This window comes from Hemitrygon akajei, chromosome 8 (genome assembly GCF_048418815.1).
Source record: "Hemitrygon akajei chromosome 8, sHemAka1.3, whole genome shotgun sequence".
In the NCBI taxonomy this organism is placed as follows: domain Eukaryota; kingdom Metazoa; phylum Chordata; class Chondrichthyes; order Myliobatiformes; family Dasyatidae; genus Hemitrygon; species Hemitrygon akajei.
The window spans coordinates 162,316,968-162,329,612 of NC_133131.1; the positions used below are offsets into that span (position 1 = coordinate 162,316,968).

General features: G+C 42.8%; 1 protein-coding gene across 8 annotated transcripts in view; it reads left to right on the forward strand.

Moving 5' to 3' along the window:
* prkag2a (protein kinase, AMP-activated, gamma 2 non-catalytic subunit a) overlaps positions 1-12,645 on the forward strand; it is a 515,738-nt gene that overhangs the window by 391,545 nt on the left and 111,548 nt on the right. For all 8 annotated transcript variants that reach the window (XM_073054948.1, XM_073054946.1, XM_073054947.1 and 5 more), the window contains one exon: positions 9,785-9,836. In XM_073054948.1, the coding sequence (XP_072911049.1) occupies positions 9,785-9,836 (52 nt within the window). The remainder of the gene's footprint in view (positions 1-9,784; positions 9,837-12,645) is intronic.

Below are 12,645 nucleotides of genomic sequence, written 5' to 3' on the forward strand. Positions count from 1 at the left end.
CCTGAGTACCCTCCTCTGACCCTTTCTCCTATGGTCCACTCTCCTCTGCTACCAGATTCCTTGCTGCCCAGCCCTTTATCTTTCCTACCACCTAGCTTCACCTATCACCTTCGGCTACCTTCCTTCCCGTCCCCCAACCTTTTTATTCTGGCGTCTTGCCCCCCTTCCTTCTCAGTCCTGAAGAAGGGCCTGAAACATTGACTGTTTAATCATTTCCACAGATTGCTGCCTGACCTGTTCAGTTTCTCCACCATTTTATGTGTGTGTTGCAAATGACTGTTGTAGTTTCAATTCAGGACAGTCATTAGCACATCCACCTGCCACTTATCAAGAGGTATTTCGCTTTTCATCATAACAGGATACTTTTCTGAGTAGTGAAATAGGTGATCTTTTTGATTGGCTGGGTGATACCTTGGGCAATGAATTGTCTTCTTTTTAGTATTAGGTTCACTCCGTGTTGCTAATATTGATGTCTCATTTGTCTTGTGATTTGGTAACTTTAAGCATTAAATTCAATCCACATTGCATTCATTTCATTACATGGTGTGAATGTACAGTATTGTTCTATTGCTATATGTTAGTGTAACTTCCAATACAGCAAATCTGCAAGTGGCTTTACCCATAAGAATCTGCCTTTCTGTGATATAAAAATCAGAAAAAAGGACAGTTGCGAGAAATATGTTTTTAAATGCCATTCCCAAATAGAACAGTCAATGTATTAGGTTGTAAGTTAATTTTCAGAGCTTTAGAAATTGTAGAAAATAAAGATTTCCAAAAAGATTTTAATGAAGGACATGACCAGAACTTATGTGACAAAGTGGCTACTTCAGTTTTACATCTATCGCAGTAATTGTCTATGTTAGGAAATATTTTGGATCGTCTCTCCTTTGTTAAATAATAATGGTAAACAATTTTGAATTGAATTAAATAGTGATTAGCACATATCGAAGAAGAATTGACCATTTTCAGAACTCGCAACCAATCTTTGTTAACAAAGATCATATTAAGTTCTCTCTCCCAATCTTGTTTAATCTTTATTGAGAGGTTATCTTTTTGTAGTAAAAATAAATTTTGACATTGACTGTTCTATTTGGAATAGTTCGCATCATATTCAGGGTATTTCATCTTCAGACCAACATGTAATTGCATTTGTTACATCGTTGGCAAGAAGGGCTATTTTATTAAAATGGAAAGATACCTCTGTCCGTACATTAATTCAATGGTTTTCTCAAGTAATGTTATATCTTAGTTTGGAAAAAATTAGAAGTAGAATTTTTGATCTTCGATTTGATTTTGAGAGAAGATGGGGTCTTTTGCCAAATATTATCATTTAATTTGAATTATTTTATATGGTTTCCTTCCAATTTTATTTTATATAAACATGAATTGGCAGTTGATGATTCTTCTTTATATATATATAGATGACGGTAAGTCGTATTGCTCTGGGAGTTGATTACTAATGGGGTTTTTTCTTCTTTTTTTCTTTTTCTTTCTCTTGTAGTTAGTGGGGTTTCTTTTTTTAGGAAGTTGGGGTTCTCTTTTTTCCTTCTTTTATGAAAAATATTTTTTATTATCCTTTTTTGAAAAGTTTTTTTTCTTCAGCTTTCTTAATTGTAAGTATATCAACTTTTTGAAGTTTTGTATCATTTTATAGCTGTAGAAGATTATGTATCAATAAAAAGATTCTAAAAATGAAATAAATGCCATTCCCTCCCTCTGGCACCCTTCTTCATCTCTTTCTGCCATGGTACACTCTCCTCACCTATAAGCGATCTTCTTCTTTAGCTCTTTACTTTTTCCACCTATCACTTCCCAGCTTCTCACTTCACCCCCTCTCCCCCTGCAACTATCCACCTTCCACATCACCTGGTCTCACCTATCACCTTGTATTCCTTTCCCTCCCCCACCTTCTTATTCTGACTTCTTCCCCCTTTCTTTCCAGTCATAATGAAGGGTCGCTACCCAAAATGTCAGCTGTTCATTCCCCTCCACAGATGCTGCCTGACCTGCTGAGTTCCTCCAGCATTTTGTGTGTTGCTCTGGATTTCCGGTATCTGCAGAATCACTTGTGTTCAGAAAAGGCTGGATATATTCTCCATTTCAGGATGCATTGTGGGAAGACAAACGGAACCCATGTTTCAGCTCAAAAACCCTTCATAAAAGGGCATTTGACCTGAAATATTAATTGTTTCTCTTCCCTGAGATGTTGCCTGACCTGCTGACTGTCCTATGAATGAGATGTTGCATTTACTTTAAAACATATCAAATAAACAAGATAAGATATAGCATGCTTCTGAGGAAGGTGACTTAGTTATGACATTGAGTACAGTGGCACTTATCTTCAGTATTTGCAGCATGTTTATTTGGCACGTTAGAATAACTCCAGTGTTTTCCAGCTGGTTATCTTGCTCAGATTGACATGAAGGTTCACTCTATTTTCTTTGTACTTGTTCTCGGTTTGCATTCTGTTCTTGAACCATCCTGCACAGCCCTAATCACTGCCTCAGTATATCAGCACTATTTATGTACATAGTGATACAGTACGCAGTCGGCCCCTCGAGTCCCGCCACCCCAGCAACCCCCGACAAACCCTAACCCAATCACCGGACAACTTACAATGACCAGTTAACCAACCCGGTCCATCATTCGACTGTGGGAGGAAACCGGGGACCTGGGGAAAATCCACACATTCCACTGGGAGGATGTACAGAGACTCCTCAGAGAATGGCACTGGAGTTGAACTCCAAACTCCGGAACGCCCAAAACTGCAAGAGTGTCATGGCTTCCACATGCACCATTTTACACTGCAATTAACTTTGTTTTGTTTCCTTTTATTTTAATTGTGCTCTTTGTTATAGAGTCACACAATACTACAGCACAGCAACTGGTCCTTTGGCCCATCTAGTCCATGCCAAACTGTTATTCTGTCTAGTCCCATTGGCCTACACCTGGACCACAGCCCTCCCTTCCATTCTCTTATTCAATTTTATCTCAAATATTGAAATCAAACCCACATCTACCACTTTCGCAGGCAACTCATTCCACACTCTCACCAGCCTCATTTCACATTATACCTTTATCCCATGACCACTAGTTGTAGTCCCACCCAACCTCAGTGGAAAACGCCTGTTTGCATTTACTGTATATATACCCCTCATAATTATATTTTCCTCTATCAAATCTCTCCTCATTCTCCTCCACTCCAGGGAATAAAGTCTAATGTATTCTACTTTTCTCTTTTACTCAGGTCCTCAAGTTCTGGCAATGTTTTTGTAATTTTCTCTGCACTCTTTCAACCTTATTTACATCTTCCCTGTAGGTAGGTGACCAAAACTGTACACAATATTCAAAATCTGGCCTCACCAATGTTTTATAGAATTTCAACATAACATCCCACCTTCTATACTCATTACATAGATTTATAAAGGCCAATGTGCCAAAAGCTTTCTTTACAGCCCTATCTACCTGTGCTGCCACTTCCAATGAATTATGGATCTGCATTCCCAGATCCCTCTGTTCTACCACAGCCCTGTTTACATTTACCCTATCTATCTCCTCATAATTTTGTATAACTCTATCAAATCTCCCCTCAGTCTCCTACACTCTAGGGAATAAAGTCCTAAATTTAATTCCTGGCAATATCTTTGTAAATTTTCTCTGCACTGTACTGTTTCTCTTGTATAATTCTGTTTTCTTGAGAACATTGTATTTTTGTTTACTTATTTATTGAGAGACAGCACGGAATAGGCCTTTCTGGCCTTTCGAGCCATGCCATCCAGCAACTCCTGATTTAACCGTCGCCTAGTCATGGAACAATTGACAACAACAGTGAGGGGATTGACTGGAAGTCCCTACAAAGGACTATGAGAGTGGTCAAGAGGATCATAGGGGTCTCCCTACCATCCACCAGTGACATTTATCAGGAGCGCTTAGTACTATCACTAAACCCTTGGTATTATCAAGGATCCCACCCAGCCATCCAGCATCCTGTTTGACTTTCTACCATCAGGCAGGAGACTCCGATGCATAAAAACAGAACGATCAGGATGGGAAATGGTTTCTTCCCTCAGGCTGTTAGGCTTCTGAACTCCCTGCTGCATCGTATTCAAGTGTTACTGGTTAATGTTCTGTATCTTACAATATTTAATTTATGCACTTTACTTTGTTTATTTATGTGTAATTCATTTGTAGATTTTATTCTTACTTTCCTAAGTTATTGTGTGTTATGTGTACTACTGTGCTTTACACCCTGGTCCTGAGAAATGTTATCTCCTGTGATGGTATACACATATATAGTTAAATGACAATGAACTTGACTTGACAATTAACCTACCAACTGGTACATCTTTGGACTGTGGGAGGAAACCCACGCAGTGAGGGGAGAAGGTGCAACCTGCTTATAGGAAAGGCAGGAATTGAACTCAGGTTGCCTGTACTGTAAAGTGTGGTGCTAACTACTATGTGTCTGCTATCTAATGCTATGTGCCTGTGAAGCTGCTGCAACTTTTTATTGTACTTGAGCAGATGACAATAAACTCGACTGTGACTTACCACATTAGGAAAAAGGAAGCAGCTGATGGTGGTTCAGTATCTTTGAGATAATTTCTACGTCCAGTCTGCGCTGTGCTCAAGCGAAGTCACAGTCGAGTTTATTGTCATCTGCTCAAGTCCAATAAAAAGTTGCAGCGGCTTCACAGGCACATCATGCTTATCATTCTGACATTTCACACTATCCAGTGCATACAGTATAATAACAGCACACTCTTATCTCAGTCTGACTGCATATTTGATGTGGTGTGTGTCAGAGAAATGCAAGACTATTTCGTTATCTAATACAATGTATGCACTTGTTTCTTGGGGGCACCACCATAGCATAGCATTCAGCATGGTCCTATTGCAGTTCTGGGTTCAATTCATAAGAGCTGTGTATGTTCTTCCCTGTGAATGCATGTTTTTTTAAATTTTATTGAGATACGGCACAGAACAGGCCCTTCTGGCCCTATATACACAGTGCTGTTTGTAAAATGTCCCAGATTAGGCAGGGTTAAAACACGTGGGTTCCTGGGCAGTGCGGCTCGTTGGGTCGAAAGGGCCTGTTCCGCGCTGTCTCTCTAAATTAATTAATTAGACCCTGCATCTAAATCCTCTGAGGTTCAGAATTTATTTCTCGTGTTCTGTCATGAGCTTTTCTTCAAAGGACTGCGTACATGTCCTTTGGTATTGGTGTATTATTGTCAGACAAACAACGATACAGTGAAAAGCTTGTCTTGCGTACTGTTTATACAAATCATGTCATTGCCAACCCAACTGAGCTAGAAAAAGGTGAAGGAAATGACAATGCAGCATAAAGTGTAAAAGGTGCTGAAAGCGTGCAGTGCAGGTAAAGATAACGAGGTAGACTGAGAGGCCAAAAGTCCATTGTACTGTACAAGAGGTCCATTCAAGAGTCTGATAACAGTGGGACAGAAGCTGTCCTTGAACCTGGTGACACGAGCTTTCAGGCTATCACTCCTGAGTACGTAATGAACCATATTTTTAGAACATAGAACAGTACAGTTTGGTTGTGCCAACCATTTAAACTACTCCAAGATCAATCTAACCCTCCCTCCATGTTTCTATCATCTGTGTGCCTATCTAAGAGTCTCTTAAATGTCCCTAATGTATCTGCCTGTACCACCATCCCCTTGCAGTTCATTCCATGCACTCATCACTCTCTGTGTAAAAAAACGTCTCTGACATCCCCCCCTATATTTTCCTCCAATCACATAAAAATCATGCACCCTCAATTTTTCTCTGTCCTGGTAAAAGTTCCCTCGCTGTCCACTCGATCTTTGCCTCTAAATGTTTGTTGATGTAGATTGGATTTGTAATGGGCATTAGCTGCAATTTAATCTACCAAAATGTGTTGTGCTTTACCAATTCCTTTCCTGCCTTTCGATGACATTAGAACAGTTATAACTCGCTCTACTGCTGTTGTGAAAGCTTCACAGAGGAAGCAGTCTTCAGATGTGAAGTTTGTCAGCCTACCTGGTGAAAACTGACCATGAAATTGAGAGTATAGGTGACTGGATGCTGTTCTCTATTGATCTGTTGCAAGTTAGCCAGGTTGCTGCTATTTAGTATTGTAGGTGTGATGTCTGCAGAGCTTCTTCTTAAAGGACACACCACAATGAAAGCTGCATTCCATGTAGAGGGGAGGCTTTCTACTAATTATATAAAATTGTAGTGTGATACAGTACAGAATCAGAACCTTTGGCCAGCTTTATCCATGCAAATCATTGAATGCCTATCTCTCATCCTTGGTCAGTAGCCTTCGAAGTGAATGCAGAGAGTGAGGGTGCAAGATTTTCCCCGTCTCCTCCCCATCAAGTTACCCCTTGTTTTCTCCACCTTTGTCCTTGTCCGCAGCAGTTTTCTCAATTTTCCACTTCCAAGGGTCATTGACCCCCAACTCCAATTCCATGCTCCTCCTCTCCGCAGATGTTGGGTGGCCTTCTGAGTATCTCCAGCATATTCTGATTTTACTTCAGAATCAGTGAAAAACTACAAACCAAGACGGACAAACAACTAATATGCAAGACAAGACAAGCTGTGCATATACAAAAACAAATAAATAAATACTGAGATAGGGAGATAGATAAATAAATAATTCTGAGAACATGAGTTGTAGAGCTCTTCAAAGTGAGTCGATAGGTTGTGGAATCAGTTTAGAGTTGAGGTGAGTAAAGTTATTCACGCTGGTCCAGCATTGATGGTTAAAGGGTGATAACTGTTCCTGAACCTGGTGGTGTGGGTCCTGAGGTTCTTTCACCTCCTTCCTGATGGCAGCAGTGAAAAGAGAGCATGGCCTGGATGGTGGAGTCCTCGATGATGGACGCTGCTTTCCTGTGGCAGTGCCCCTTGTAAGTGGGTAGGGGGGGGATTTTCCTGACACAAACAAGAGAAAATCTGCAGATGCTGGAAATCCAAGCAACACACACGAAATGCTGGAGGAACTTAGCAGGCCGGGCAGCAGCTATGGAAGAGAAAAAGCAGTCCTCCAGTCCTGTTAAAGGGTCTCAGCCTGAAATGTCAACCGTACCTTTTTTCCATAGCTGCTGCCTGGCCTGCTGAATTCCTCCAGTATTTTGTGTGTGTTGCTTGGGTTTTTCTGTGATGAACTGGCCTGTAATCCGTTATTTTCTGTAGGCTTTTCCATTCTTGGGCTTTGGTGCTTCCATACCTGGCCGTGAGGATACGTTGAGCATGTGGCTTGATCCATGCTTTGATGTTTATTGGAATAGGCCCTTCCAGCCATGCTGCACCAGCAACCCCAAATAATTCTAACCTAATCACAAGATGATCAATTAACCTACCTGGTATGTCTTTGGACTGTGGAAGGAAACCTGATCATCTAGGAAAAAACCCACGTATTCCAAGGGAAGGGCATAGAGACCCCTTATAGAATGGCGCCGGAATTGAACTCCAAACTCCAGAATACCCTGTGCACTAATAGCGTCACACTAACTGCTACGCTACCGTGACACACCATGTTACGAAAAGTACTCTTATCATCTGCGTATGTACACAACACAACCAGAACCTGTATGCTTGCACTAAAAATGTTTCTATTTAATGTGGTGTATTTGATTTGCTGCAGTTACATTGTCAGATATAGTATTATCTTATTAGGTGTGCTATCTGTAATCATAGCAATGTCTATACCCAATGGAAGTGAAGCATTATGTTGGATGCCACATCTACCAATTGCAATCGTTACACCCGGTGACAGTGCAGTATTTTCTGTGTTAAATGCATATTGCAACATTTACACACAGTGACAGTACAATACTTTAGATACAAGAGACTGCAGATGATGCAACACAAAAGCAGCAAAGGAACTCAGCAGTCAGGCAGCATCTAGGCAGGGAAATGAACAGTTGACTTTTCCAGTCCACGAGGGGTTTTGACCCAAACGGAGTCTTTGGTGTTACTTTGTTTTGAATGTAGGGTGCACACGTGACAATGCTTGCACTCAATGACAGCACAGTATTTACGCTTTTAATGCAGTGTGCAACCTGCAATTTCTTCACTCAATGACACTGTAATATTTATGTTTGGACTGCAGTATGCACAAATCACAATGCTTGCATCGAGTGACAGTACAGTGGTTATGTTTAATGCTAGGTGCACACATTAAATCTAGCGGCAGTATAATATTTCCTGCTTTGAATTGTCTGGATCCAATGACAGTGATTTATGCATACTGGATGTTCTGTCTGCACGTTATAAATGTCCATAAATGTTGACAATGCACTGCATGGAATGCCCTCTAAATAATTTGCATTGTCTGCACCTAGTGACGGTACAATGTAGAGTACATTCAATGCAGTGCGTGCACTTTGTACCTAGTGGCAGCATATTGTCTGCATTGAATGCTGTACACACACATTGCAGTGTCTATACATGCTGACAGTATACTATTGATAATGCAACATTGAATGCAGTGCGCACACCTTGTGTGGTTGACATCCAGTGACTATAACATTGAATGCAGTGCGCACACATTGCATTGTTGACATCCAGTGACAGTATAACATTGAATGCAGTGCACACGCGTGCATTGTTGACATCCAGTGACAACGTTGAATAGTGTGCACACGTTGCATTGTTGACATCCAGTGACTATAACATTGAATGCAGTGCGCACACGTTGCATTGTTGACATCCAGTGACTATAACATTGAATGCAGTGCGCACACGTTGCATTGTTGACATCCAGTGACTATAACATTGAATGCAGTGCGCACACGTTGCATTGTTGACATCCAGTGACTATAACATTGAATGCAGTGCGCACACGTTGCATTGTTGACATCCAGTGACTATAACATTGAATGCAGTGCGCACACGTTGCATTGTTGACATCCAGTGACTGTAACATTGAATGCAGTGCGCAGACGTTGCATTGTTGACATCCAGTGACTGTAACATTGAATGCAGTGCGCACACGTTGCATTGTTGACATCCAGTGACTGTAACATTGAATGCAGTGCGCACACGTTGCATTGTTGACATCCAGTGACTATAACATTGAATGCAGTGCGCACACGTTGCATTGTTGACATCCAGTGACTATAACATTGAATGCAGTGCGCACACGTTGCATTGTTGACATCCAGTGACTGTAACATTGAATGCAGTGCGCACACGTTGCATTGTTGACATCCAGTGACTATAACATTGAATGCAGTGCGCACACGTTGACTTGCTTCCAGGTGAGCTGCGGCTCGCGCTCATGTTCTGACTGCAGCAAACAGGACCATTCCAGTGTCTCCGTGAATTTGGAGGGGGTGGGTCTTTATATGACTTCCAATCCTATCTTGGTGATACACATTTTAAAGTTGACAAACAAAATAAAGGCAAGATATTTAAAAATAATTCATTCAGAATGAGTTGCTGATAAACCAGCACTTCCACAGAATACTTGTATTTGGGGAACGGGAACTGGACCCCTCCCCGCTGACCTTATTTTCAAAGGCCGGTTGGCAGCAGCAGAACGAGAGGCAGCGCAGTCCGGTGAATCGAGCAGCGCGCCGGGCAGGAAATCGAGCGGATCGCGCGGCGAATCAATCGAGCACCGCGCGGAGCGGAGGCAGTGCGCGGGAGGCCAGGGGCTCGGCGCCCGGCAGCGCCTCTGTCAGAGCGGAGCGGAGCAGCGCAGCGCAGGGCAGGGCAGGGCAAAGCGGATCGCGACCTCGCTGTTAATTCGCATCTTGTGTCTGTGCCCCTCTTCCTGACCCAGGTGCAAGGCTCGGTGGAAGGCATGCTGGAGAAGCTGGAGCTGGACGATGAAGGTGAGAGTCGATTCACGGCCCCGATGTGGGTATCGCCGGCAGCAGGGGCACCTCTCCTGCCCCTGAGCTGGGTGCTGCTTCGATCCACCCTCCTTTGTTCTCTTCCTATTCATTCCCTTCCCTCTTTAATTCACCCCTTTCTTCCTCATTCACTCCATCGCAGTCTCTTTCTCATTCACTCACCCCTCATTGCGTCCTCCCTTCTCGTTCACTCCCTTCCCTTCCACCCTCTCCCCTTCTCCTTAATTACTCCCCCTCATCCTTTCCTCCTAGATCAGCCCCCTCCTCTCCAATCACTCCTTCCCTCCTTAATCCCCTACTCCTCAATCAATCCCTCTTTTCCTTATCTCTTCCCTGATCACTCCCTTTCCTCCCCAGTCACTCCTCCTTGATCCCCTCATCCTCTCCTCCACGATCCTCTCATGTTTCCCCTTCTTGATCCCATCAACCTCAAGCACTCCTTGCCTCTTCAATCACTCGCTCCCCACCTCCTCCTCAGTCTCTTGCTCCCCTCCTCAATCACTTGTTCCCTCCTCATCCCCTCGGTCCACCCTCCTCGTCCCTGCAATCCACCCTCCCTGTCCCCTCGACCCCCATCCCCTCAACCCCCTCCCCTACCTTCTCAACCCCCTGCTGTCCCCTCAGCCCCCCTCCCCTTGTCCCCTCAATGCCCCTCCCCTCCATCCTCTCAAACACCTCCCCTGTCCTCTTGAACCCCTCCCAGTTCTCATGAACCCCCCCACCCCTCCATCCTCTCGATCCCACCTCCTTGTCCCCTTGACACGCCGTTTCATTAACTCCAACCCGTCTTTGTTCAGTCCTCTCCTCCATTCTGCTCCTCCATCAGTCCCTTTCTTCAACTTTTTTCCAAATATTGTGTGTAAGATAAGTGGTTGGCTCAGATTCAGGCCATGTTATTTTAGTTTTTGCCCATATGTAACTCTAAAGTGAACAACCATTTTAAGAGGAAATTGTAGGCATTTGTTCTTCCCTTCCCTCATATAACCCTTCCCTGCCTCTACTCTCACAGTCCCTCTCCCCCCCCCCCCCCCCCCCCCCCCGCACTTTCTTGTGCTTGCTCTCCTTCTCTCTTCTCCTCACCCTTGCTGGCTTCCACCTCCTCACCTCCCTCCACCCACCCACCCACCCCTCATCACTCTTCTGCACCCCAGCCACATTACAAATGTGTGTGTGATATATGGCTGGTGTAAGTTCAATTCAGGCAATTTGAAGTAGTGATCATACATAAACTTAATGTGAGTGGTGTTTGCTGAGGTGCAGTGCATCTGCTTTCCCCCTTTCTTGTAGCTTATATTTTTTGATAATTTCCCTTTTATTTGTTTGTTACTGCATCTGTTCCTCCCATTCATACATTCAGCTGAGTCTGTGTCACTAGGAATATTTAATGAACAAATACAAGGAAATCTGCAGATGCTGGAAATTCAAGCAACACGCACAAAATGCTGGTGGAACGCAGCAGTCAGTTAGTCCTGACGAAGGGTCTCGGCCCGAAATGTGGACAGTGCTTCTCCCTATAGATGCTGCCTGACCTGCTGCGTTCCACCAGCATTTTGTGTGTGTTGCTTGAGTATTTAATGAATACAGTTTTTGATATGTATTATGTTACAGTTTTGCTTCTGAAATACTTTGTCTATGGGTTAGGCAGAAGGATTTAGATTTACTGCTGCTCTTCCGTCTGACTTACTCTGCTGCTTACATTCTGTTAGTAATGCTGTGAAGTGTTGCTAGCCATCACCGTGATTGAGCAAGGGCTGTGAATTCTAATTGGAAGGAAAGGATGTGCTTATGTGTGGTGTAAAATCATTGATGGATTAAAGAACTAATTGTGTGATTTTCTGAAAAGGAGCCTCTTACTTTTTCCCTGAAGCTGAAAAACCAAAGCAGATGACTCATAAGATGTCAGCTAGAACTGCAGTATTTATGAAATGCTAATCTTTCAGAAAAAGGAAAAAACGAGATTTAGAAGTGCCAGATTTAATAGGAAGCCAGAATAATCATTAGCTGTGGGTCAAATGCTGGATAAAACCAGCCAAGACCTTGTCAAAAAATGCAATCTCATTGAAAAGCATGATTCCTGCTTTGCCATGTCCACTTCCTTTTAAGAGGATGGAGACATTTATTTCCTTTCTAAACATAAACCTGCTTTGTTTCTGGCTTAGCTTACATTGTTAAATAAATTTGACATTTTACTGCAAGCCCTAAAAGTCAAAGGAGAAGCTGATACTGGATAAAAATTGGTTTTTGATCAAGATTCCCTTTCAGTTTTGAAGGATTTTTACATATCAAAATTCCCTAAGACTGCTTGTAGGTATTAAGCAAATTCTGTCCAATATACTTCAACTTTAAAATATGTAAGCGGAATACTTGGTAATATCTTTGTGCGTATTTGTGTATAAATATGATTTTACATTCTGTATGGATGTATATATGTACACACACACACACACACACACACACACACACACACACACACACACACACACACACACACACACACACACACACACACACACACACACACACACACACACACACACACACACACACACACACACACACGCACTTTTACATTTATTGGCTTCAATCAGCATAGCTGTCAAGCCTCAGAATGAAGCCATGAATGGGCTAATGAATTACACCAATTCTTCAATAGATTTGACAATTGCCCTCCCGTTCACACCCCACTCAGCACAACAGTCCCGGTGCTGAGGTACCCAATGCTCCCAGCACCAACATCTCCCCTCCTCCCTCCAGTTCAACCTGTAGATGAATAACACAGGCTACCACT